Source organism: Strigops habroptila, chromosome 1, assembly GCF_004027225.2.
Source record: "Strigops habroptila isolate Jane chromosome 1, bStrHab1.2.pri, whole genome shotgun sequence".
Taxonomy (NCBI): Eukaryota; Metazoa; Chordata; class Aves; order Psittaciformes; family Psittacidae; genus Strigops; species Strigops habroptila.
This window is the reverse complement of record NC_044277.2, coordinates 136327002-136352731: the sequence shown is the minus strand read 5'-3', so window position 1 is coordinate 136352731 and position 25730 is coordinate 136327002. Positions and strand designations below refer to the sequence as shown.

General features: G+C 37.9%; 1 protein-coding gene across 3 annotated transcripts in view; it reads left to right on the top strand.

Annotated features, from left to right (window-relative positions):
• ZNF385D (zinc finger protein 385D) overlaps positions 1–25730 on the top strand; it is a 411668-nt gene that overhangs the window by 258928 nt on the left and 127010 nt on the right. For all 3 annotated transcript variants that reach the window (XM_030499873.1, XM_030499879.1, XM_030499886.1), the window contains one exon: positions 19432–19574. In XM_030499873.1, coding sequence (XP_030355733.1) covers positions 19432–19574 — 143 coding nt within the window. The remainder of the gene's footprint in view (positions 1–19431; positions 19575–25730) is intronic.

The following is a 25730-nucleotide window of genomic DNA, read 5'->3' as shown; positions in this document are numbered from 1 at the left end:
CATCAATTCGTATTATTAAAAAACAAACAAACAAACAAACAAACAAAAACCCAAACAAAAAAAACCCAAAAAAGAAACCAACCAAAAAACCCAAACAAACCCAAAAAACCTTAAAGCTACCATGACTATCCTTTTTAGGCTAACGTTTGCAAGGAGTTAATCTATTTAGATGGGGACTTGCAAGCTTTCCTGATTATGTACAAGCTGTGTAGAATATCTCTTAACTCACCATAGTCCTATTTAAATTCTATTTGATTTCAAGGGGGCAACCGCTCAAGTGATTTGTTGAACTGGGATGCTTTTTTCATCTCATTAAGGCACATTATTGGCAATATCATTAAAGGGATCAGGACAATTCAGTGAATAGTTTAGTAGTTTATAGTGATTCTCCTCCACTTAACAGACTTTACACCTGTTAAGCAGAACAGCAGCACTAAGGAAAAGCTGAGGTTTGTTCTCCCCTCCCTCAAGCAGCAGAGGTGGCTTAACATTTTCCTTAGAGGATCATCTCATACAGTTCTGTTGAAGTTTATTACCACAAATCATACTAAGCTATCATTTCTGTGGGTTTGTAGCTCAGCCAGAAAAAGCTGCTTGTGGGAGAAAGTCATTTCTAGTCTGCAAGTTTCTAGTCCACAAAATTCTAGTCTTAACATTTCCAGTTGTGTGCCTGGAGCTCCTGAATGGACATGTATTAAAATTGTATATGGGTAAGAATTTCTAGTAACAAGCTTAATTTGTAATTAGGATGTCAGTTTGACTTTTGAATGTGTCATTTTGGAAAGGCCAAATAACATTATACTGTTATAATAAATAGCAAACTTGAAATTTATAGTGAATTTTAGGGTGGAAGAGAGAAAATCTTGTACTGAATCATGTCTAGTAAGAGGTCATTGCTTATGCAGTTAAAGTAAGAGCAATCACTTCAGCAAATATTCTCGAAAATAGATTTCCATGGAAAAAAAAATTAAAAGGTTTCTAGTGCCCTCAGGTATGTTCGTGCATCCGCTGCCATACATGTTTCTTTCAGTGTGCGTTAGCCCTTCTAAGAAATAACTCATGCCACTTTTTCCTTGTTTTCAGAGGAGAAAGAATCCTGAAATCATGTGAGTTGGCAAACTTAACACCAAAGTGCTTTCTAGTAGTAATCTTTTGGGCTTTAAAAAATAAAAAATAATAAAAAAAAAAAATTGCCCTAAAATCAACTTGCTTACATCTGCAGAAGAAGTTGCAGGGAAACACTGAAGGATGTATTGATGCAAGAAAGAGATGGTCTGGTTGAAACCAACTTCTCAGCTTATACTTGCAAAAGCAAGTGGCCTGTTCACTTCAAGATGCCAGACACTGAATCATACTGACTTTCTCAGTCTCTTTTTGCAGCTTTTAGGTCTCCACCAATCTTGGTAGTCTGAGTCTACTAATTTAGTAGCATGACCAGGCTTGGCCTTTGTAATGCTCTACAAAACTTGGTGTCAAACAGCGCACAGTGGTGCAACGTGAACTCTGCATTGCTTCCTTTTGTGTCTCTGCTCCAATGTTATTCTACAAGCAACCTTAAGCACTTCATAGCAGTTCTGTTAATATGGCTGATGCTTGACCTTGAGCACAGAGATCCATTTTACTTTTAACACTTTTGGAAGCACGAATACTCATGTAGCTGAACACCTGAGCATCATTTGATGCTTTCTGTGAACTTCAAGGGTAGGTTAAGTGAGAAAAAAAAAGTGATACTTTTTTTTTTTTTTTCTTTTTCCCCCTACATGTGGTAGCAACAGAATCTACATAGCAACATCCAACAGCTGTGTGTGCTCTAGGTCTTCTTAACCCATTTTAAGTATAATTTAGCTGTCCGAAGAGCGTAATAAAGAAATCCTAACACTCCCCATTAAAATTCTACCATTATCCAGACAAGATTACCACATATTCTCCCCAAGTACAAGTGAAACAGAATAGCCAGAAATACAAGTTTGCAGAGTCTTTGCTCAGATGCTAAATCAAATCATTCTCTAAAGCATAAATGAAGATAACAGATATATGAAGGTATAGATACCCACTGTCTGAGTTTGAAGAGCAGAAAGTGTAAGGTCCCAAGCCTCATGCAGATGCTTAGACACAAGAACTGTGTGCTAGCATCGGTGGTTTGGGGCTGAAGAAGGGTGTGCAGATCTTACATTTTGTCATGGCTGGGCCCACATCCACTAAATCTCAGCGTTTCAGGTTAACACACCCAAAACACTCTGCTGTGAATCAAGTAATTTGTGTTTAGTTGCAACTTTAGGTCCATAAAATTGGCTTGAGCGTTAGCTTTGGAATGCAACCCTTATACAGGCAAGCTCTGTTTGGTATGAGGTTTCTTAGAGGCTTGCATGCAAAATTGCCTTATTGCTAGAATTGATACCTGTAATTAAACAGGTTCATATGCTTCAATAGTTGTCCTTTAGTATTACAGCTCAAACTAATTCCCAGTGTTACTCTCCTTGAATCACTGGAATTATGGGGAGATAGGTCTCTCTTTGTCAACCACTTACTTCCAGTAAGTTTGTGAGTGGTTTTTTTTAATGGCATTTCTAGATCCAAGAAGTATGTTCTTGTCTCTGGAATAATCCTATTCTTTTTTTAAATATGTGATGTCAGAAAGCAAAGATGGGAGTCATAGTGCATCTTTGGCGATATGCTTAGAGTACCTTAACTTTCATCTTAAGTTTACAGTTTCATGTTTTGTTTCTCTTCTTAGGTGGTGGATCTTCGTGGTTTGTGAGTTTGCTTTGTTTTTTAAAAAAAGTATTAATGTAGAAAAAAAAACCTGCATTATGCAAACAAATTTTCTCCTATATATGGTGATGTAGGTCAAGTATTTGGGGGTTTGATTCATCCTTCAAATTGAATACTCTTGGTAAAATTTTAATTCCTTTTTAGTAAAATAGCAGTTGTCTTTGTCTAAAACTCATTGTTATGGAACATTTTAAATGTTTAGTTGGATGGAGTCATGCAAAGAAGAGATAAACCCTACTTCTGCATGCATGAATTAAAAAAGAATTAACTTTTCTGATGTCATTCCACTGATGGGAGGAATTGGAATAGTTAAATATATGCAGAAGTATTTGCAGGATCAGAGTTTGTCTGTGGCTTAGCAAATCCTTGCATTTCTATAGCAATGCGACAATAGGTTGGCTCTCTTCACGGCTTTAATATAATTTCATTTTCTTGGAAATGTGTTGTAAGATTACCTCTTATGGAAAGCAAAGATGATTACAATATGTGACGCTTCCTCCACTCCTTAGCAGTAGAGCGGGAGGATTGCAGGAGGGATCCAACTTGTCAACACACAGTTCCATGGAAGGCACTTTGCACTTTCCTTGCCATGTTAGCTTCTCAGATATTGTAAGGTTATTCTGATCGGATTAACATACCAAATTTATTAAAATTCAAAGGTGGTAGGGTTTGGAGGGGGTGTTTTGCTCTTGCCCAGTAATAAAAACTTAGTGAGAAATCACTTGAAGAATTTGATATACAATTCAGTTAAATGTCTGTGGCCTAAATTGAGGGGATTACTTTTCTATTTTAATGTGAAAAAAATAGTAGGAATATGTGAAGTAATGTGATACAAAGAAAGCAAATGAGGATTATAACTTCACTCCAAATAGTAAAAGCAAAGCAATGCAATGACTCTGTAAGGATCAGAGGAAATACTTCCATATATAACATACTCAAGAGCATCTGGAATTGTAATAGATAGACTTAACATTAGGAGGCTGCATGATTCTGATCCTTCTGATCTGCACGGATTATCAGAACAGTCTGCACAGGAATTTTTCTCCTCTTGGTTCTGTGTTCTATCATATCATGGTTAAAGGCTTGGTAGCAATGCCTTTCAAAAATCACACTTAGTATCTCCCAAATAACTGTGTTATGAAGCAGAACCAAAGTTAGTTCTGTTTTGTTCTGTCTTTCTAGCAGAGAGAGGCTTAAAAATAAAATAAAACATGTCAACCAAGACTTTTTTTTTTTTCCCTCTGTGGAGTCACAGTTTTATTGTGTTATGCCCAAGGCTTGATTTTTTTCAAGCACCTTAGTAACGAGATAGATAAAAGATATTCTTTGAATGGAATGAGCTGAAATGTTTGAAGTGGGTTGTTTTCGTACTAGGCCTGTTTCTAGATATATTTACACTTAGTTCAAGGAATGCTGTATTCTGAACTATGAATAACTGTGAAGGCAAAATTTGTGAATATCTCACCTGAGTTTGTGATGCACACAAAGTGAAATTTTAATAGCTGTGTAGGGCCATAAGTAAATATTCTGAGCAGGGTGATTGCATGAGCAAGAAGGGACCTCCCTAGAAAGTTATTTAAAGTTTTATAACTCTCTCCTGTGTTTAGTTCCTGGGACAGGGGCTATAACGTTGTAAGATGCCTTGATAGAGGACCAGAACATAGCTAGGCTATCTGAAGAGCAGCCCAAGAAAGGTACTTGAGCTGTTACCGTATTCCTTTTTCTTTAGAGAGGGTTTCTTGCTGTTCCTGACCTGTGTAAAAATGCAGATGAATAGCATTTGTTCCTTCCACCATCCTTTGCCATCCCTAGCCAGCAGTGAAATCTGCATGTAGATATGCAGACCATTTCTTGACACTTTTTTATAGCACTGCAAGGGTTTTTGGTTTGGTTTGATTTTGGTTTTGTGTGGTTTTGTTTCGTTGTTTTGTTGTTTGTTTTTTTTGTTTGTTTGTTTTGTGGTTTTTTTGTTGGTTTGTTTGGTTTTTGTTGTTGTTGTTGTTGTTTTTTATTGTTTTTTTTCTTTTAGAAATTCTCCCATATGAAATGGTAACCAGAGATACACAAGTTACTGTCCTGTTGCCTTTTGTTCACATCTACAAGCTGTGTGGTCCACTCTGAAAATTTTAGGACAAAATCTGTGTCAGAACCTATAAAAATTTCTTTGCTTTTGGGGTGAGGAACAGGTTCCAAATGCAGTGAATAATAACGTGGATTTATCATGGAAAAATTTTATGTTGCATGATAGTAAAATGCTTTTAAGGAACGCCTGGATAGGATACAGAAAAGCTAAAAAATCATGATTAATTTTATATAGCTTAAATAAATATGAATATATTGTTGGCTTAGGTTTGTATTTTTTGGCCAATAGTTTATGCCACTTTACTGAAAACTCTTATGCGTACATGTGTAAATATAACTGGATTGTAATCAATAGAATTACCCATCAACAAGCACAATTTATATTAGCCAGGGGCAGGGATTCCCATTCATTAAATCTGTGGAGGACAAGCCTTTATCTGTTTCCGTGGATGTAGCCTGGAGCATCCAACATGTCATGGATTAGATAAATTGGGCCTGACATGCCTCCGTTTCTGGAAAATAGGACAAAATTTTGTCCTTTGTGTCTTGTTTGTAAAAGCAGTGGTGCTTTCCCTCCGCTTATAGAGAAAAACTTCTCCTTGCTTGAAAAACTTTTTTAAAATTATAGGCATGTTTTACATAGCCATATAAAAAATGAACCTGCCAGCACTTTCACAAGTATCAAGAGAATGACAGTCAACCTACTAACTGCCATGTCTTCCAGTTCTCAAAGCATTTGCCTAAATCAGCTCCATCAGGTGTAAGGTTGCCAAAATTGAAGTTTCCGTAGCCCTTCTTTATAAATAGCCGTTTTGTTAGAACTTCTTCACTGAAAAAGAATGTATTCACTTTCCCAGAAAGACACTAGCCCTGTGGTCAAGGAATTTTTGTGGGCTGCTGGAAACCCAAGCTAAATTCCTTGGTGAAATGAATACACGTTTACACAAATCTAAACTGCTCCAAAAAGAGATTATTGTGCAAGTATCCCCACTTTAGTCAACAGCCCAGCTATTGGGACATTTCCCTGAGGCATTAGACTTAGAGCAGGCTTCAAAGCAGGCCTTTGATTAAAATACAGACCTTGATTTCTTTCCTTTTTTGAAACTTTTGTAAGGATCATATGATTTGCTTTCATAATAAGTAGGTGTCAGAGTGTCGCTTATGTACAGATCTTCAGAGAAGGCATATTCTCATGGAACTTTGCAACACAGGAAAAAAGTTAAATTTCACAGTGTTTTCCCTCCCTCTCCTAGTCACAAGCAGTGACATAAGCCAAAATGCCATAGAAGAATAGTTAGGATTAATTATCTGTAACTTTGTGATTGCAGGGGCACGTGCAACACCAGTGCCTGATTCGAGGGAGATGGGATTCTTATTTCTCACTGGCGTAAAACATGGTTTCAAACTGGCCCTCTATGACAGAGAACAGAGGCAGCTTTATAAAAGTGAGTTCAGGGTAGTCTGGTTTGTCATGGGTTTCTCTGCTGCAGAAGGGTCATAGCTGGAATCTGTTAGTGAGAGTAGAGGTAGCCTGCTTGTACAGCGGAGCATTTCAGTGTTCAGAGAGTTAGTCAAACACAGTTATTTCAAGCCTTCGTGCCTTCTCTTTTTTTACTTTTTTGTTCTTGACAGCTCAAAGTGTTACTTAAATGTGAATTTTTGTGGATTCTTATCAAGAACCAGATTTTTATGACTCTGAGCTCTGATGCTTGAGTCTGCCACCATGAATACCGGGAGGAGCTCACTGTGCCATAAAGCGTTTGCAGGACCTCCTTTCATTGGCATCGTTAACAGTCTTTCTTGCTCTAATTTATAGGGAGTTTGATTCAACTCTGACTCCGTAGCATTAGTATATATGGGCCAATGCTCTTACCAAACACTGTATTAAAATATGTTATGTGATCTTTCTCATAGATAGGAAAACCAATGTTTTCTTCACTAGTCCTAATAAAACTTTCTTACCTATCTTTACCTGTTAAATTTCATCATGGTGTGGTTTTGGTTTTTGTTTTTTTTTTTCTTTTGCTTACACTTTTTGAATATAGGGACTCACTGGCTTATGGAGTAGCTATTTTCTTGATTGTAACTGTGTCTGTGAAAGCACAATCCCACAGTTTTTGGAAAGAAATAAAAACACTTAGTCATCAGGTTATACTGTGAATTAAAACTTAGAAACTGTTTTCTAGCATATCATATGACAAATGTTTATGTCTGTTTAAAAAGAAAAAGAAAATCATTTGACTTGCACAAGAGCAGTGCATGATTGCAATAAATAGTTTGTGGCAATGTTGTTAGTATTTTCTAGGTACAATACAGTCACACAATCATTACTTTTAAAGTATGTTATCACGTGTCCTATTTAAACTTTATTAAGACTAAATCTGTGACTGGATATAGAATTTCCATAAAACGTCTGTTTAATTGATTCTGGCCAAGGTTCAGATTTCTCCCATTGATTTCCAACATCCCATTCTTTTATTTACATTCTTGTTCTGCCTGCTGCCTTCTTACTTTCCCCTAGCTTCCCTTTCTTTTCTCTCCACTTTTCCCCCTCCCAAATTTGATGCAAACTCCTTGCCCTTAACATAATCTTGAGGGGTTTATGCTCTGTCAGCACCTGCTCTCTTTTCATTGTTGACCCCTTGCTGAACTCAAAACTCTGTACTGCAGTCCAGAACTGCTAATCATTTGCATCCCTAGTCTTTGTCAGACAGATGAAGAATGACCAATGTGTTGATCCGTACAATAAAGCAAAGGTTTCAAGAAAGGCAGTGTTGATCTGCAAATTTCTAGTGAATTAAAGGACTCATCTCTTCATGCTGGAGGGCTGCTAGCTTGTTAGTGTGCATGTTTTTTGTCTTATGGGCATGTCCAACTTGTTATATTGCAATCACTGCAGTTAACCTTCAGTTTTGGGCAATGTGGCAACAAAGCAATATCTAATTTCATGTCTCTGTAAGACAGTGTGATGTAAGTTGACTTCAACTGCCTAATGCTGAAGGGAGTGACTCTCATCTGATCTTCAAATATTCAGGTGGTACTTAACAGGAAGATTTTCTATCTCCTCAGAGTGCAACTGGCCTTTCCCTCCCCACCCCACCTCCCTGTTTATGTTTTTCTTTTGTAATTGCCTGCTGATGAAAATCCAGAGATTAGTCATTGCTGGACACGGTGCATGTGTGCTTTGAGGTGGCAAATAATTCTGTTCTAGTAAGGCTTAAACTTAACAGTTAACTAAGCATTTTATCCCCCCCTTCCCCTGTGCCTGTGGGGACAGCAGACTGCCAGGAACTGCCTAGTGTTTCTTTGCTTCTCAATACAAAACATGGGTTGCCTGCTAGGATAACTTCAATTTTTCATCAGCTGCTTTTTCTCAGAAAGTCTTGGTCACTTGTAGAGCCTCAGGCTCTTGATTTCCTCCTTCACTCCCCGCAAACAGCTCTATCTCCAGAGGGCTGAACTGGTTTCGTTTCATTAAAGCATAGTAGAAGTTATATGAAAAGCAACGGGCTGGGATTTAGAGACAATTAGGCCACGTGATCTAATAGTTGGGATTCAGGGTTCCTGAGAAAGAATAGTATGAAAGATATTAATGTTTGCTGGTTTGGTTTACTTTTCTTTAAGGACTTTAGATATTTCATTCAGACTGAGAAATCAGGTATTTCATTGGTGGGAAAAGTTCCTGAGTCAAATAACTTGAAGTATTTTTAATTTAGGAATGCATATGGGAAAAATGATATGACGTATAATTTATCTCAACAAGTATCTTTCAAACCACGAGCTGAATAGTGCTTTATGTCCAGGATATTGTCTTTTAAAAACCACTTCTGTCTACTGTGGCTCTGGCTGTGCTCACTATCCATTTGTAAATCCTGTACTTTGGGTTCCATTCTACTTTTTCAGTGTTCAGCACAAAATAATACTTTACTCTTTTGCCTACCTATGAAAGAACATAACCTAATAGCTTTAAACATACATATGGCAGGTTTTGTGAATCAAAAATTCTATTATGATAGTTTCTGATGTATTGTGTAAGCATTTATGTCTTTATGCACAGGAAATAAAAATGAGAAATGTGGTTTTATTTCAATAGGTATGCATTTTGCACTTTTGTTATGCATATATACAAAATACGTATATTTTATATACCTGTGTATACAAAACCTGTGAGGTTAATCCAAGGGGAAATCTTGGCCCAGTCCATGCAACACTGGCAGAGATTCACAGAGAGATATGTTCATGTCCATTGCTGTGTGCTACCTGTAAGACCAACAGCCAAGTAGATCTACGTAATGGTAGACTTTCCATCACTCTTCTTTCTATGCACCTCTTTCCCTCCTTCCCTTCTTCCCTCTCTGTGGTGCTGGCTTTGACCTGGGCAGACTTTGCTCCTTTGGCTTGGATTCTGCCATCCTTCTCCTAACTTAATCACTTCCCAAGTTGATCTACCTGTTATTCAATACAACAGCAGAGGTTTGACAGCTAGCAGAAGAGTGAAGTGATGCTCTGGAAATATGCAATAACTGTTGGCATTTAGTTCCACTTAAAATGTGTAAAAGCTATTTCCAGTGAATTATTAATAGAACTTGTTGAAGTTGAGCTTTCCCAGTGCTAAATGAAAGATGCATTGCTGCACAGTGCTATCCTCATAGAGTTTACTAGTGGAGTGTGTCTATTTCATGCTATTAGTTATATATTTGTCTCAGTTGTATGCTTGTTTCATTTCAAGTCAAGACATCAGAAGTTAATTGTTATTTCTTTTCCAAGCATGCTTTTGAAAAATGGTGCTTTTAAAATTGTTGATATATTCATCATAAAAATGAAAAATTCTTTGAAAATCTGTTTGCAATACAGCGTTCTTCTGATTAATAACCCTTGGAAATCTGTGCTCATTATACTGTAAACATGACCTTTATAAAAACATCAGAAAAATCCAACTGCAGAATATGCAAGGTCAAGAATATTTTAAATGTCAAAAAGTGTAAAGCTTTAAAATTAATGTGATTTTTAGAATACTTGGCTGATGCTTGTATTTTTGCTTTATTTCATTTATTTATTGGGAAGGCGGGGGAGGTTGTTGAGTCTTTGCAGTTAGGATCTATTGGGGAACTGTGGTCTTAATGCCCTTCAGCAGCTTCCTTCATGTCATGCAATACTTAGATCCATTTAGTTTGTAACAAGATTTTTGCCGAGCCTCTAGCTGGTTAGATCTGGTAGGGTCTAGTAGCTCTCCAGTAGAGGCTAATAAGCACATACTCTGACCCACTGGTTAGGAGACATCCATGATGTGCTAGTCAATAATAGTGCAGTCAGTGTAGCATTGTCAGAAAATTTATTTGCATGCTGAAAGATGTAGAGAAATGCTGTAATGCAGTTATGGGGAAATGAGCATTTGTAACACTGTGCCCTTCCTCTAACTTCATCAGGTTGCAGTGCTTCTCTGAAAACGCTTATGCTTCCCACACAACTCAAGATGCACCTCAGCTTGAGTCTCAATGTAAATGTTTCTGCTGCAGGCTGGGAATCATACTGTGGGTAGCTGCTTTATGTGGGAATAACTACCCAAGATGAAGACATTATGGTAATGAGAAGAAAAGAGAAAGCTGTTTTACCTTTGATATCCAGACAAACTTTTCTGGCCTGGAATTACTGCTTGGGGTAGGAATGCCTATATATATTTCTAGCTCACTCTAGGCAAGGCAGGCTTTTGAATTCCTTGGATTCACCTTCTTACTAAAGAAAGTTGTACAAAACATGAGCAGTAGGGGAAAGGAGTGCAAAATAGGGCTGAGAATACATAGTTTGCCAAAAGAGAAGAGAATTATCACTGTAGATATAGAGTCATTGGTTCATTCATCTACCCTCTAGCATTTATGGTTAGGAAGGAAGAACAGGTTTTGACATTGTCTTTCCTATCATGAGATCACTCAAGTCTGAGTGAAAATGTATTCAGTTCACTACTAGGCTATCAGGGAAAGATTTTGCAGTGCTCAGAGCATTAAATTTAGAGACCTAGGGCTCAAATTGTTTTGCCTGCCACAGATTCCTGTATGAGCTGTGAGCAGGTGACTTACGCTGTCTGTCTTAGGTTCCTAGCTGAAAAATGGAGATAGTCTCTTGCCAATAGGAATGCCCTGAGAATTAATACCAGAATTCCATGCAGTAATATAAGGTTGCTGGGTATTTAACATTTGTTTTTTGTTTTGCAACGGAAATGGAAACGAATAGCTCATCCATTCTCAAGAGGGAGGAGAGGAGGTTCATGGGCGTTTTGCTTGTTTGTCTTCTCCAAAGCCATGATGCTGGTGGTCTTGGGCTTTCTGATTGTCTGGTAGCTACAGTGGCTGGTAGTTGGTATGGGCAGCTGGTAATAAGCAAGGTGGCGAAATTGGACAACTTCTTGTTGTTTCTTTCTACTAGAAACAGCCAGAACTTAACAGAAAGTGGAACATTTGTTTTGGATCATTTAGTTTTCAGTAATCCACTAGCTTCCAATAGGGAAAAAAAATCATCCAGATTTGTCTGACCAACTGGAATAAAACCTCAAAGGATTCTGAAGAGCTCAATTAGGTAGGTCATGTTGCTAAAATAAAAAGCTTAGTTGCTGCCTTTGTGCAGTTTATAATCCGTAGAAGATGTTACTTGTAGTGCGTTAGTGGAATTCATTGTCAGGCAGTGTTAAGTACTGAAGTTCAGATCATGGGGTTTTTTCAGTAGATTTTATGTAATAAAAAAAATTAATATTTTATTTGGTAAAGTGTTTCCTGTGGGCCATAGCATATTCTAGATATGGGGCGGAAGGGGTGATACTTTATGGCGTTTGTGGAGGCTCTGACATTGGCATCCTTCTGGACTCAGGTGGGTAAGGTCTTCACCATGCTGTGCACTCTGATCCTATTCAGACAGATGGGACTTTATTGTCAGTAACCTGGGCCCGCCTGTCTGTCAGTGCAGGAGCAGGAGGGAAGAAGGTAGTGAAAAAGGAGCAGGAACCTGAGCTTGTCTTCTGAAAGCAAGGACAACAACAAAAGGAGATAACGGATATCAGCGTATTCATGCAAATGTGTCTCTGCATTTTCCTAGTTCAGCATCATAATAGTAATTTCACAGCATTCTACACAAAAGAGAAATCTACTCCTTTAGCTGTACAGAGGGGTACATTTTTCTATTAAAATTCTTGCATCAGGATATATGATTTTGTTTTTCAAAATGCTAGTGTGAAAAAAAGACTGAAAACCCCAATACGAGGCAGAGCCACAGGCTTCTAAAACTACTACTACTAATAAAAAAATTTCTTTTTCTAAACTAGCTTACTTTGCAGGAATTGCAGAATAAATATTGTCTCTAGACAAAATAATACTATGAATAGCAGCAAATGACCAGAGATGATTCAAACTTTCCAGGTGAATAGTGTATGTGCTGAAAAATGCACTCAATAAATAAACAGTGTGTATTGATCTGTGCCAAACTGGAAGAGTTCTAGTTTTGATTAAAAAAAAAGGAGAGGGGGTTGGAGAGGAGGAAAATCAGGAAAGAGATTTGAAAATATTTGAAAATATTTTTGTAATGAGTAGTTTTGAATTGTTTGGTTTTGGATGTTTGAAATTGGCAAGTATTTAAATAATAAAAGTGGTGAAGTATCCAAGTACAAACTATAGAATTTAATTTTGGGTGAAAGAAATGCTTCAGCTGACACAATGATTTTTATTTTTCCCGCTAATTGTCTTTATTTTTTGGTTTGGGCAGTGAACTGAAAAATCAATTACTCTCAGATCTCCACAGCTGAGGCAGTGTTGCATTCATCCTCTTCAAAGTGACTAGCCCCTGTTACCATTACTAACAGCAAAACTTATGAAAGGAAAGCTTGTATTGCCACACAGTATACTTGATCATCAAGCTGTCTGAGGAGAGCCAGCGGGATCAAGGCTGGTGTGGCTGGAATTCCATTTTGAGGGTTTTTCTTTTCTAGTGGGTGTCAAATATTTATTGCAGTTGTTTGGTTTTTTTTTTCTTTCTTTTCTGAAACTGAGAGGGATGAAATTGGCAATTGTATGAAACAATATTATGTTTAAATGTGGATGTCCTCATTTTAAAAATATTTTTGGGATTACTTATTGAGATATTTATTGTAATGAAAGAGCTCTCCAAGACGAAGTCCATGAACCACACAGGTGTTGAAAGCACTTTGTTTTAAGATCCACATTTCCCTTTGTTAAAAAAGAAAGAAAACAACAACAAAAAAAAAGAAACCACACATACACGAACCAACAACAACAAAAAACTTACAAGGTTGTAACAGAGTTCTAACACTATAGTCAGAAAATAGATTTTCTGAGCAATAAATTCTCAACAGACATCATGTTATTTGTTCTCACGCAACCTCTTTTCAGTCCATATGGAATAATATGTAGCCTATTAAATATTTAATAGTGTATCCGTTTATGTACATAAAAGATACAGATTGCCTGTTAGCTAACTTTCTGTATGCGGAGTTCATATTTTAGTGATTCAAGTAGTGTAATAACTACTAATAAGTAGTTTAGTGATCAGGCAAAGCTTATTTTGCCATTTCAGGTTAGATCACTGGTACTACTTACTATATGGAACTGAACTTACCTTTAAAGTGACAATCCAACAGTTTTTAAGAAGAGTGTCTGTTGCGCAAATGAAGACTGTCATGCAATGATAAAAGGGAGTACCCTAGTGACTATAGCTCACAACAAATTACATGAAGCTAATTCCTAAAAGCCAAATCTACAATTCATGTCACATTGTCTTTTTTTATAGCCCAGAGAAGGTTATTCTTTTTGTCTTTGGATGTTTTTAAATTTTCCATTCTATCAGATTCTCTATAGACCTGAGTATGATATCTAATATTTTAGGTAAAGAATGTTCATTATTCATCATGGCTCGCCTATGGTTCTTAAATGCTTATGTCTTTATTGCCTTTCTGAAGAAAACCCTCTCAAATATACCTTTTGTATTTGGCCCACTGGCAAACTAAATTCATAAAGAAATAAAAGTTCTAGCTAATACTGAGTTATCCAAATGTAAGTTTCTTAGCATTTATAAGATAGAACATGACCTCCCCACATATCCCTTCTCTTTTATACTTTAAAATAGCCTGAGTTAGTTTTCTTGAAAATTTTCTAGGGAAAAAATTCTCATTTGGCTCAGGTTCTTTAGGATATATTGTAATGCTTACTGGGTGTGAACTGTCAAATATTAGGATCCTATATAAAAAAATATTAATGATACTTTTTGAAGTTATCTTTTTAAGTTACCTAGAAGTTAACTTTTAAGTTGGAAACCAGTGATGCATTCCCAGCTACTCCACTGAGTCATACCAGCTGAAAGGTTCTCCGAGCTTCTGCCAAGGCAGAATGCGTATATTGTTTTGACCTCAAATAAGCTATATTGGGAGAGGCACGAGATGGGGTGGAAAACTTGGGAATTATCTGTACCTTGGAGAAATCAAATTATGATACTGAAAACAGACTCCAGGATGTAAGGGAAATTGAACATTACTTTAGTTTGTCTCTGATGTGTTTAAAAAGGCTTGTGTTTAGATGTGGCCAGAAGGAAAGAATTGCAAAGTAATGAAGGAAGGAAAATGGAATTGTGCAGAGATTTGCTTTTTTAGTCAGAGTTTATGGTGGTAATAGTTAGTGATGGAAGAACTGCAAAAGATTTAGATTAATGGGGTATTAGTTTAGAGTTCCTGCCCAGTTTACATACCTCCAAGTTCCAAATGCATTTCAAAAAAAATTATCTACATTGTTTGTGTCTGCAGAATTTGAGTGAGATATTTCTTTAGGAGAGACTATTTGATAATAGAACTGGTGATTCTTTTTTTGGAAGCTAAACCTGCAGTTGAGTTTAAAGGTTTGGGAATGAGTGTGCATGAGGAAAGGCTATGCAGGGGAAGATGCAGCGTATCTTTCTCTATAGCCAAGTCACAAAATATAGCAATAAATGGTTGCCATATTCTTGAGTTGTTTGTTAGGCGACCTGAGGGACAGGGATGTAAACCTCCTCCAGAAACGTTGAGGAAACTTGTTATATGTTATCCTGCGTATAAAAAACACTCTGCTCTCTTATGTCTTTATTTGCATGAGAGACTTTCTTATCAGAAAACGCTATTTCACTGAAAGCAAAAAAACTTCCTGTGTATAAAAAACACTCTGCTCTCTTATGTCTTTATTTGCATGGGAGACTTTCTTATCAGAAAATGCTATTTCATTGAAAGCAAAAAAACTTCCCACAGAAGGTGGTTGTTTTGTAAAGAACTGTGACAAAAATATCTTTAAGACTAAAACGTCAGCATTTTTGAAGAAATCTGGTTTCTTCTTTATGGAATGACTTCTCATTTTAAAATCTGTTTTCATTTCCATAGCAAAACATGGTCTCTGAATTCAAAACTGGAGAGCAAAGGGAAAATAATACTTATTCATATTCCAACTCGAAACAAATAAAATGTGATAATTGATTATGGAATGGACAGTTTGAGGCTGATCCTGCATGAACCATCTCTTCATCTGAATGTTTATGTTGTCTTTCCTTGGTTCTGGGTACAGGCAAGGAAGGTGTTGTAGTGATGAAGTTCGTATTACTATATCATATCAGGTTTCTGAAGAACTGCCTGAGCAGGCTATGCAACAAAGAGCATGAACCTCATGTTGCGCACATGGCTTTGTACGACATAGGCTGTCTGTGCTCAGAGCGTAATGTTGTGTTGCAAACCAGATTACGTAGTGGTAGGCCAAAACATCTAGTCCCAACTGGAGATGCAAAAGTGCATCCATGTGTAAAAATACACAGTTTGGTTGACACTGGGGGAGTTCTCAAAAACTGTCTCAATGAGATATAGGAAGGGGCAAAGGTCTGTAGAAAGCTTTTCTTTGGATTTGTTTGCTCACAATTACCATGGATGCATACCCAGTGCCTCTGGCCAAGAGATTATCTTGTCTGTGTTTTAAATTGCCTGAAAACTGAAGAAATGAATGATTACTTCAGTCTTGGTTAAAATGCTGAGATAATGAGGCTTCTACATTGTACTATATTATTCCTATATTTCCTGCAAAGAATTAATTTCTCAAATATCTAGAACATTCATCTCCCATTTAAGATCTGAATGTGCTGGAAAAGTTCTTCCTCTTTAGAAAGAAAGACTGTAACAGCACTAATTTGTAACACTGGAATTAGTAAATATGCTAGTATTCTCCTATTTTAGGTAATTGTAGCATGCTACTCATAAAATGTAACTTTAGACCTGTATTAGCCTACGTTTTGTGGGGACAGTCATATATCTTAAGCCAGGCCATGCATGCACCTATGTTTTGGCAAGGATGGCTATGTGAACTTCAGGTTTAGAGCATCAAGCACAGGCTGTGGACAAAGTCTATCAGTGGTGTGGGTTGTATCCTATCTTTATTGATCAAAGTGGAACTCCAGACCTTGCTGGTTGGAAGACTGTAAAAAGGCTGACATTGAACCTTCATTGTATGTTGGTCAGCATTGTTGCATCTGCACAGGGAAAGCTATGGAGGTCTTTCTGTAGACACTTAGCATACAGAACACCAAACCAGTTATAAACAATCCTCATGGTCCCTCACCTCGATCCAGTGTTCAGTAACACTAGACGACTAAAAAGGGCGTATGTCTTGCTATAGTCATTTTCTGAGCATGCTGTTGACACACATAGCACCACTTACTTTCAAAGTAAATTCCCCTTTATGAGGTTTAGTGCACCTCTCTTACTTTACCTTCAGTTTGGCTTTCTTGGTTCTGATGTTTTCCTGCTGTCGTCATTTCTGCCTTTGATATTGCCTTCTTTACGATAAGAATTTATCTATGTGTGCTTTTCAAGAACTTTTCCCTGTGGGATTCTATCCCTCTCCATCCCTCTGTTAATGTATTAGATGGGAAATAGTTAACATTGACATTCCCAAATGTTGTCCAAAGGTTTTTCAGTTAAGCTGAGTCACAAAAACGGTTGCCATTGCTTCAGGTTTTCTGTTGCCAATTCTAGACTACATCTCTGCTCATGCTAAATGGAAAGAAGAGCTCATTTTTGCAGCCATGAACATTAGAGAATTTCTTTCAAGCAAAAGCTCAAATTTCATGATACCTATCACATGTTCCATCATTCAGGGACATGTCTGACACTATTGCAAAAACAGAGAAAACAGAGAGCAGCTGTACTCCTGAACATACTAATTTTCTGTGCCACTCTAGCCAGGACTGTGGTAGATTTTAAACTCTATTCCAGAGGCCATGAGTCCCAGCCAAGGTCCTGCAGAGCTGGCTGAAATTTTCCATTTAAAGCGTGTTCTCGTCCCCAGATGACTTTGTGCAGCCCTGGCTGGCAGCGGCAGGTGTGTGAGTGCCTAGTCATGCCACAGGGAAGGATCACAGAATGGAAATATTTTAACCTTCATGGCATGGTATCCTAGGAGAGTATGGGATAAGAGTGCTGATGCTCTAGGTAATCCAAACCTATGAGTCTCTCCTCCATAGCACTGAGATGATGCACTCAATGAGCTGGATCCCCAAACACAGATGATATTTCTCAGTCCAGTTTGCATTTGCATCTGTGAGTTGTAGGATATTTAATCAGCTTCAGTTTCTTTGCTATTGCCAAGCAGATGCTCACCTTGGCATTTCTATGATTCTGTACAATCTCAGGTGAAACCTGGAGACATACTAAAGTTTATATTAGTAGGAGTGATTTTTTCCCCTTCATTATATGTAAGAGAGAAAAAATAAGTATTTCCAGCATCTAAAAAAATACCTTTATTGGTCTTTCCTATTCAGAGGGAATAAGATTGGCATGTTCAACACTACCCTACCATCATTCTGACCTGTTCAATTTAATTTTATGCTGTTTTTGTAATAATTCCATGGGAATATAGTAATTGCCAAACCAATCGCAGTTGTGAAATACTTGATGCTCTGCTGGTGAGCTGCGGAAAGCAGAGCTGCTTGCCCTCTGCTTTTCTGTTGCGCGTATCCTTAGCTGCGGCATTCAAAGAGTGATTTGCTATACTTTCATATTGAGGAAAATGTAGAAATTACTCCAAAAATGGCAGTTACTCTAGGGCAAAACCTAACGTGAGCTTGGAGCGAACCCTCGTCCAATACCTTTAGTTTGCTAGTGGGTAATGTTTTCCTTTCAATGATTTTTAGTGAAATCTTTCACAGAGGACCTGAAAGTTGGCAAAACTCAGTCTTTGAAAATTTGGCTCCAGCTGATTTTATACCTAGAAGCAGAACTGTGGATGATCTGTTACAACTGTTTAATTAAATCCTGTGCTGATTCCTCATTTAAATACATTAAATGGCAAACCTTGTTAGCAGATTTGCTGGCCAAATACAGAGAGATTCTGTATATCATTGTGACTATATTTGGTCTTTTAAAGAATATATGCAGCTTGTCTAATGAAGTGTCTGTATGTATGAAAGGAAGAGAAAAAACAGATTCTGGATCTCTCCCTCTGTTGGTCTGTCTGCCCGTGTCTCTGTTCAGTTAGCGGGGTAAAACTCGCCTTACTTTTTTTTGTATTAAAATGTTTCGTGTATTCTTACAAGCAGGTTTTTACAGTCTGCTGCCTGCCTCTTGGTTCAGAAGAACACTGGCATATTTCAACAGTTTCCTAGGATCCAAGTAGTCTTTAATTAACAGGGAATTGATGTTTTGGAGTGAAACCAAAACATGGAAGACATTGGAAGCAGAGAACAGGCTTGGATCCTTCCAGCTTCTAGCTGGCTGGGGCAAGGAACAAACAAATAAGTAAAATAGGGTCCACTGCAAACAGGTAGTGACTTATTGGTATGCAAGAGGATTTCTTCATTTGCATCATGTTCCCACAGAGCTAGTGGTTGGTACCATTAGCCGGCAGGAGATTTCTGCTGCACAGAGCCTGAATCAGCTCCATCCCTTGCAAGAGCAGAAAATGTTCATCAGCACCTTCCCATAAACAGGATTTTGGGGCTGCTGAAGCTGTTCTTAATTTAGATTTGTATTGATCAGCTGTTGAGGCAGCAAGGTATGTCGTGCTTGTGAGGTTTAGGTTGACTCTGAAGCTGTAAGCTCCATGAGTGAGCATTTAATTAAAAAATCAAAAGTCTACAAATACCGTGACTTTTGCTGAGCCGAACAGAACTAGTTGTTGTTCTTTTTCTTCTGAAGCCGTTTGCCTTTGGAGGATTGAGCAATAGGCTTGGGATGAAACACTGAAATCATAGCAGAATGAGACTAGCTGAAATTCGAAAAGGAAGTCAGACATACACTGAACTATATTGTTCCAGATAATCCAGGGGGGAAAATGGTTTATTAGTTAATTTTAAATAATGGTAGACTGATACCTGAGGCAATTACTGGCAAAGAATTACAACCGTCACTGAATCAACTGTGCTCTTTTTCAGTAATGCTGTAATTTGTGGTCAAATAAAAATGTATTTGTTTAATCCAGTATTGGCTTTTTATTGTTGCTTTTTGGGGTTGGCTTTCTTTTTTTTTTCCTTCCCCTTAATCACAGTACTTGCTGAATACCTTCTGTCTCTTTCTACACATAGGTGGTACATGCCAGAGCCCTGCTCTTCCAGCCCTAGTGCGTCCACCTGCTCCACCTTTGCAGCCGTCGCTGGATATTAAACCATTTCTTCCATTTCCTCTGGACACTGCCGCAGCAGTCAATCTCTTCCCCAACTTCAATGCAGTAAGTACACTCCTAACAGTTACTGTCTACCTTGGTGAGCCACAGTTTCCATGGAAGACTTAAGGGGGTACAAAGTAGAATTTTATGTACTCAATTAAACCTGGAATATCCTCTCCCTTACTGAGGGCCAAATAGCTCTTTCAGATACACTGCTAGGCCATAAATTAAAGCCTAGCTGAGTGTTAGTCAGAAGTAATATAGAAGGAAAAAATGTTATGATTCCAAATGACATTCAGTACAGTTGCAGGCTGTATTCAGTCCCAGGGCTTGTGAGTTTCTCACTTTAAGTTAAGATGTGCAGAGTTTCGCTAGCTTACAGTTTGCTGCAACTCTCAGAGAGTGAAACTCGCAAACTGATGGCATTCTACATCCTATCTCCAGCAGGTTTCCTCAGAAATACTTACAATACATAAATTGGAGTGGCTACAAAAGATAAAACTGTTGGCGCAATTAAAATAAGAATGAGAATAGCATTGGCTGGAATATAAGCTATTCACTGGCAATCCAGTGTATTTTTTTTTAGGTTAGGTTATGTTATTTCTCACGCTTTAGGTTAAAACAAGGTTAGATTTTTCTTTATTTTTTTTATTTAGTCGTACTATGATTATAGAAACCTTATTTGTCTTTAAGTATTTTCATTATTTTACTGACATACGTCATGAATGTTTCAATCCTGTTTCTGGCTGAGATATTTAGTGTTCCAAAAGAAAACAAAGAAGTCTGTATTGGTTTTACATTTATTTTGACTTTGTAGAATTATGTCCGTTTTAATTTGAAGGTACTCTGGGAAGTCCTTTTCCTTATTTACATATACTAGATATAAAAAAAAAATGGTGTGTGCTTACCTACTTTGAGAGACATAGAGAGGGGTAGAATTTGCCATGCCAAAACAATTCTAATTAACATGTGAAAACCTTAATTGTAATAATTGAGAGTCATAAAAGAACATGTCCATTCTAGAAGCAATTTTTAGTAGTCAATAACAAATTTCCATAATTAAATGTTCATTTATTTACCTTTTATGGATGTTCATTTTACTTTAAAGTAATGAAAATGAACTAATTGTAAAAAGTATTTATATAGTCTTAAATTAAGACGATTAACAGCTTTAGTAGAGATCAGAGAAACTATAAGCTGCAAGTCTTAAAATGCTCAGAAACAATATCAAAGAATTATTATGACAAAGAGACTATAAAATTTTAAACTGTATATAGGTCTGCAGCAAAGTTTTAGACAGTGCTGGTTTTAACCAAATTACTGATAACTCAGGCTTGTTTCATATGCTTTAGGGGAGGGCTTTTCACCAGTTTTGCTTTGCGATCACTGTTTATATTTAATGCAATAGGCCAGCTGAATTTTTAGAAATTGCCTATTAGATTTCTGGAGGTTTCCTTTGAGGATTTTCCATAGTTTAGAGTCATTCAATTGTTTTGCTAATTATTTAACTCTGCAAACTTCAAATGCAATTTTAATGATGGCTCTTAATAAATAGTTAATAAGCTTGTGTTCTTCCATAGATTTGCTGTTTCTTTTTTCTTACAAAGACTGATTTTATACTACAGGTATTTTTGGGGAGAGGGAAGGAGAGGAAGATATGCTAATATTAATTTGGAAGTAGAGAAAGTATAAATAGACTCCTTCCAAACCCTGTTACTCTTAATCATCATCTTAGTAGTGTATCATGTGGTATAAGCACTGTAGGTGGATTTTACAGACTTCTTGCCTCTTCAGTTTTTCAGTAAACTGAGCCTAGGTTTCAAGAGTGAGACTAGCAGCCCTTTTTAACAGCACTCTGAACTTCATTCCCATACAAAGTACTGCTTCCTGTGATGTGTGGTCATCCATCAAGTCCACCTTTGATGAATTTGTCAGTCCTGAATGTGAGGATGCTATCATCAGAGCTGCCGTCACCTGCCTGTCTGCTCACAGTCTTTGCCTTGCAATGTGACCTTTGCCTTCTCGTCATGTGTGCTGACAGGCAGCATCATCCTCAGTGTTCCCATTTTCTTTCTGAACAGTACATTATTGAACACTGCTATGTTTAGCTCATATGCCAGAAGTGGTTAATGGCATCCTCCAAACATGTAGGCTAGCTGAGAAGTTCTGCATGTTTCCAGAAATTCTTTCCAAGCTGGCAAATCTTTTGGGGACACATCAACTGCTACTCAGCGTTATCAGCCTAAGGAGAAGGTAATGTCTCATGAGGGCTTCGAGTATGTGAATGTGAGACAGAAAACAAGAATTTAACCCAAAAATGATCTTTGTAAATAGGCATGCTCATGAACATTCACAGCTGTTGATAATACTTTGTAGTCATTGACAATCCTACAGCGTCAGCAGAAGAGCATTTATTTCTATGGCTAAACCAAGGTCAAGCAGGTGATCAGTAAAAGAACACCTGAACTGGACATTCTCTCTTAGCTTTACCCTTGATTGAGACATCAAGTCAGAGTTTGTGTCTTAGGAAATGGATTTCTAAAAACCTCTTGACCCTCGCACAATTCCATGGGAACTAATGAGTTTGTAGCATGTTCAGACTATTTCCCAAGAGACTAGAAAAGTCCAGAGTTTTGGCCATTTACTGGCCCCTATTCAACAGCCTTCACTTGAGAGAAGCATGATCAAGGAGAAACTTGAGTAAAAATTCAGTCATGTTTCAGATAAAAAAATTAGTCTCTGGTTATGGCAATCTGAACTCAACTTGACAGTTTGGTTCTGATAGGCATAGGCATCTGAGCTAATCAGGCTAAGTTCACAAAAGATAATGGAGGAAAATGAGCAATTTCTCTTTTTTTTTTTTTTGAGAGAAGAAAAATACAGAAAGTTGGTTGCAAGCAGTCTATATGTGTACTTTGACATGAGATGAAGTGAACTCTGAAAGTTCCCATTCATTTCCTTTTGGATGGGGCTTTGATCAAACATGTCTAGTGGAAGGTGTCCCTGCCTGTGCCAGGGGCTTGGAACTAGGTGATCTTTAAGGTCCCTCCCAACCCAAACAGTTCTATGATCATAGAATCATAGAATAGTTAGGGTTGGAAAGGATCTTAAGATCGTATAGTTCTAATCCCCCTGCCATGGGCAGGGACACCTTGCACTCGACCATGTCACCCAAGGCTCTGTCCAGCCTGTCCTTGAACACTGCCAGGGATGGAGCATTCACAACTTCCTTGGGCAACCCATTCCAGTGCCTCACCACCCTCACAGTAAAGAACTTCTTCCTTATATCTAATCTAAACTTCCCCTGTTTAAGTTTGAAACCATTCCCCCTTGTCTTATCACTACAGTCCCTAAGGAAGAGTCCCTCCCCAGCATCCTTGTAGACCCCCTTCAGATACTGGAAGGCTGCTATGAGGTCTCCATGCAACTTCTCTTTTCTAGGCTGAACAGCCCCAACTTTCTCAGCCTGTCTTCATACGGGAGGTGCTCCAGCCCCCTGATTATCCTCGTGGCCCTCCTCTGGACCTGCTCCAACAGCTCCATGTCCTTTTTATGTTGAGGACACCAGAACTGTACACAATACTCCAAGTGAGGTCTCAGGAGAGCAGAGTAGAGGGGCAGGATCACCTCCTTCGACCTGCTGGTCACACTTCTTTTGTTGCAGCCCAGGATACAGTTCATATGGTTCTGTGTTCTCTGCTGGCTATAACGAGGGACTGGCTGAGCTGCATCTACATTTAGTTATATGAATCCCACATTATGGGACAGGTCATAAGCTATTCACAACTGATACATTAAATTCCACTCAGAAATCAGATGACAGAAGTGCTGACATTGTATTGTATGTTTACAGAGGAATGCTCCCATTTATCAAGCAGTTATGCTTCTAATTTTATCTAAGGACAATCTTAAGGGATTTTGGGATTCAGATGAACTGGATAGAAATATCAGGGGAAGTGAAAGCAAAAGTAACTTACCAGTGGAGAATCTCAAGCACATGCATAAGAACTAACAAAACCAAATACTGATCTTAAGTATCAAAAATAATAATATTAAAGTGTTGCATTCTATAACAATTTTTTCACTCTATTTCAGTTTATTACAAACATAAGATTACTTTGTTACTGGCGATTTTGCTGTAAAGCAAGCTCAGTTTTTGCTGGCTGCCTCTGAAGAAAACATTTAGCACTGATTTCAGAGAACGTAAGAGATAACACGGGGTGTGCAAACCTCTATCAGTAATATCTTTGGACACTGAAGAGAGGTAGAAGTGAGTAATCTAAGAAATGCTAGGAAGATAATATGTGAACCTTTGAGCCATTCAGTTTGAGCAGGAACATTTTCTGTTTATATAAGAAAGTGTAAAGCAAACATACCCATTAACAATCTGGTTAGTTGAATGTTTGTAGGTGCTAAGCTCTTAATTGTGAAGCAAATGGATACCCTCAAGTCCTATATAAAAAGAAATTTTAATAACACAGCTGTTTAAACTGAAAACAGCCCACTGGTGCAGACCCTGAAGAATCACAAGTTCATTGCAAGTTTATCCAGTATAAAAAGATGAATTAAGTGTATGAGATTTAAATGGCTAAATTTTATGAGTGAAAGAAACTACAACTGTAAACAATGCTTATATAGCCTTTAAAAATATGATTGGAAGATTGTCAGAGGAATAGAAAAATAATTAAATTGTCTATTCTGAAAAATGTTTGGGATCATCTAGCAAACATTTGGTATACTTCTGCTTTTTCATCTTCATAGTGAGAAGCTCTAAGTCTGTGTGCTTCTCAGAACTGGTTCTTAGAGCGACAAAGCTTTAGCAGTTGTATTGAATACAACTGATCCATGGGTGCATGTGAATGTGCATATGTGGTGTTTCTGTTCATGAGCCAGTGGTTGGTTGCAAAGAAATTTCACAAAGCATAGAAGTCTGGAAGTTAATTAACTTGTAGGAAAACATTTACATTTATATGAGTCCCTGGACTAAAAGGAAATGCTTCATTTTGCTAGACATCAGTGCCTAAGTGACCTTCACACAGAAAAAAAAACTCAGATCTTTTTCATAGTTTCCAAAGCCCATCATCCTCAAAGCACAGGTGCGTTAGAAACCAGGTTTTGCTTATTTCTGAAGCTCTCAGAATTATATATTTCATTTTCCTGAGAGACAGAATTTAGCTTACAAATCCAGGACTTTTGCTGTTATTAGGTGGAAAATCAGACAATGCATTGCGCTCCTTGTTCATTTATTCTTTGAAGGATATGCTGACCGTTTTCCTGAAAGAAGTCTAAAAAATATTATATCACACTTTGTAGACTGTAAGATGAGCATAATCTGTACTGGAAGAGGTCCACAGTATAGAAGACATGAGTAAGTGCTTTCAAGCAGAAACAGGGATGTTGCTTTAAAAGCTCCATCCTAACTGCAAATTAATGCCTGATCTCCCCTTGTTGCCAGTGAAAAGTTTCCCAAAGAAGTATCCTTTGGAAAGAAACATGATAAAAATATAGACTAGAAATGTATGACTTGGAAGAGCAGTCGCAATGTCAGAACTAAACAGAACTATTACTCTACAGACATTTCTTTTTCATGATCCATCTGTACTAATCCTTGTTCGGTCGCCTGATTTTTACTGTTTGCTTGCTTGGTGCCAATAGCCCTAGGTGCAATATTAAGGGCTCCGTTTTTCACTTTCCCCCAGTAGACGTTCGTCATAGGAGGAGTAGGTAACAGTGGCCATTGCGCAAAGGTTAGGGCTCCAGCAGGAGCTTGGGTTAGGGTACCAATGTAGTGCTCCTTGCTTCCCAAAATCCAGCCTGTGCAACATCCTAGCAGCTTCCAAGGCAGCACAAAGGCTGCACTCTCTATTTACAGAGGCAAAGCTTGTGTTTGTAGGTATTGGTAGCAGGCACTTATGGCTGGCTTGTTTTACTGGGAGCTGCTTTTCTCCCCACTCTGGTCTTGCTGTCAGGCTCTGCCTGGCCTGCTGATAACCACTGAGCTAGCTCATACAGAGTTCATGGTTGTTTGGGAAATGCAGTCTTCTCCTGTTGTGTCCAGACAACTGAGAGAAACAGACAGTGTAGAAAACCTGCTTGCTGACAAGTATTTCTGGGAAGGTTATGCTAGGAAATGCGGAGAAAACCTGTCAAAAAGCTGCCAGAAGACATTTTAAAAAGCTTTTCCTTAGGCTCTTGTCCCAGATAGTTTTTTGTCTAGAA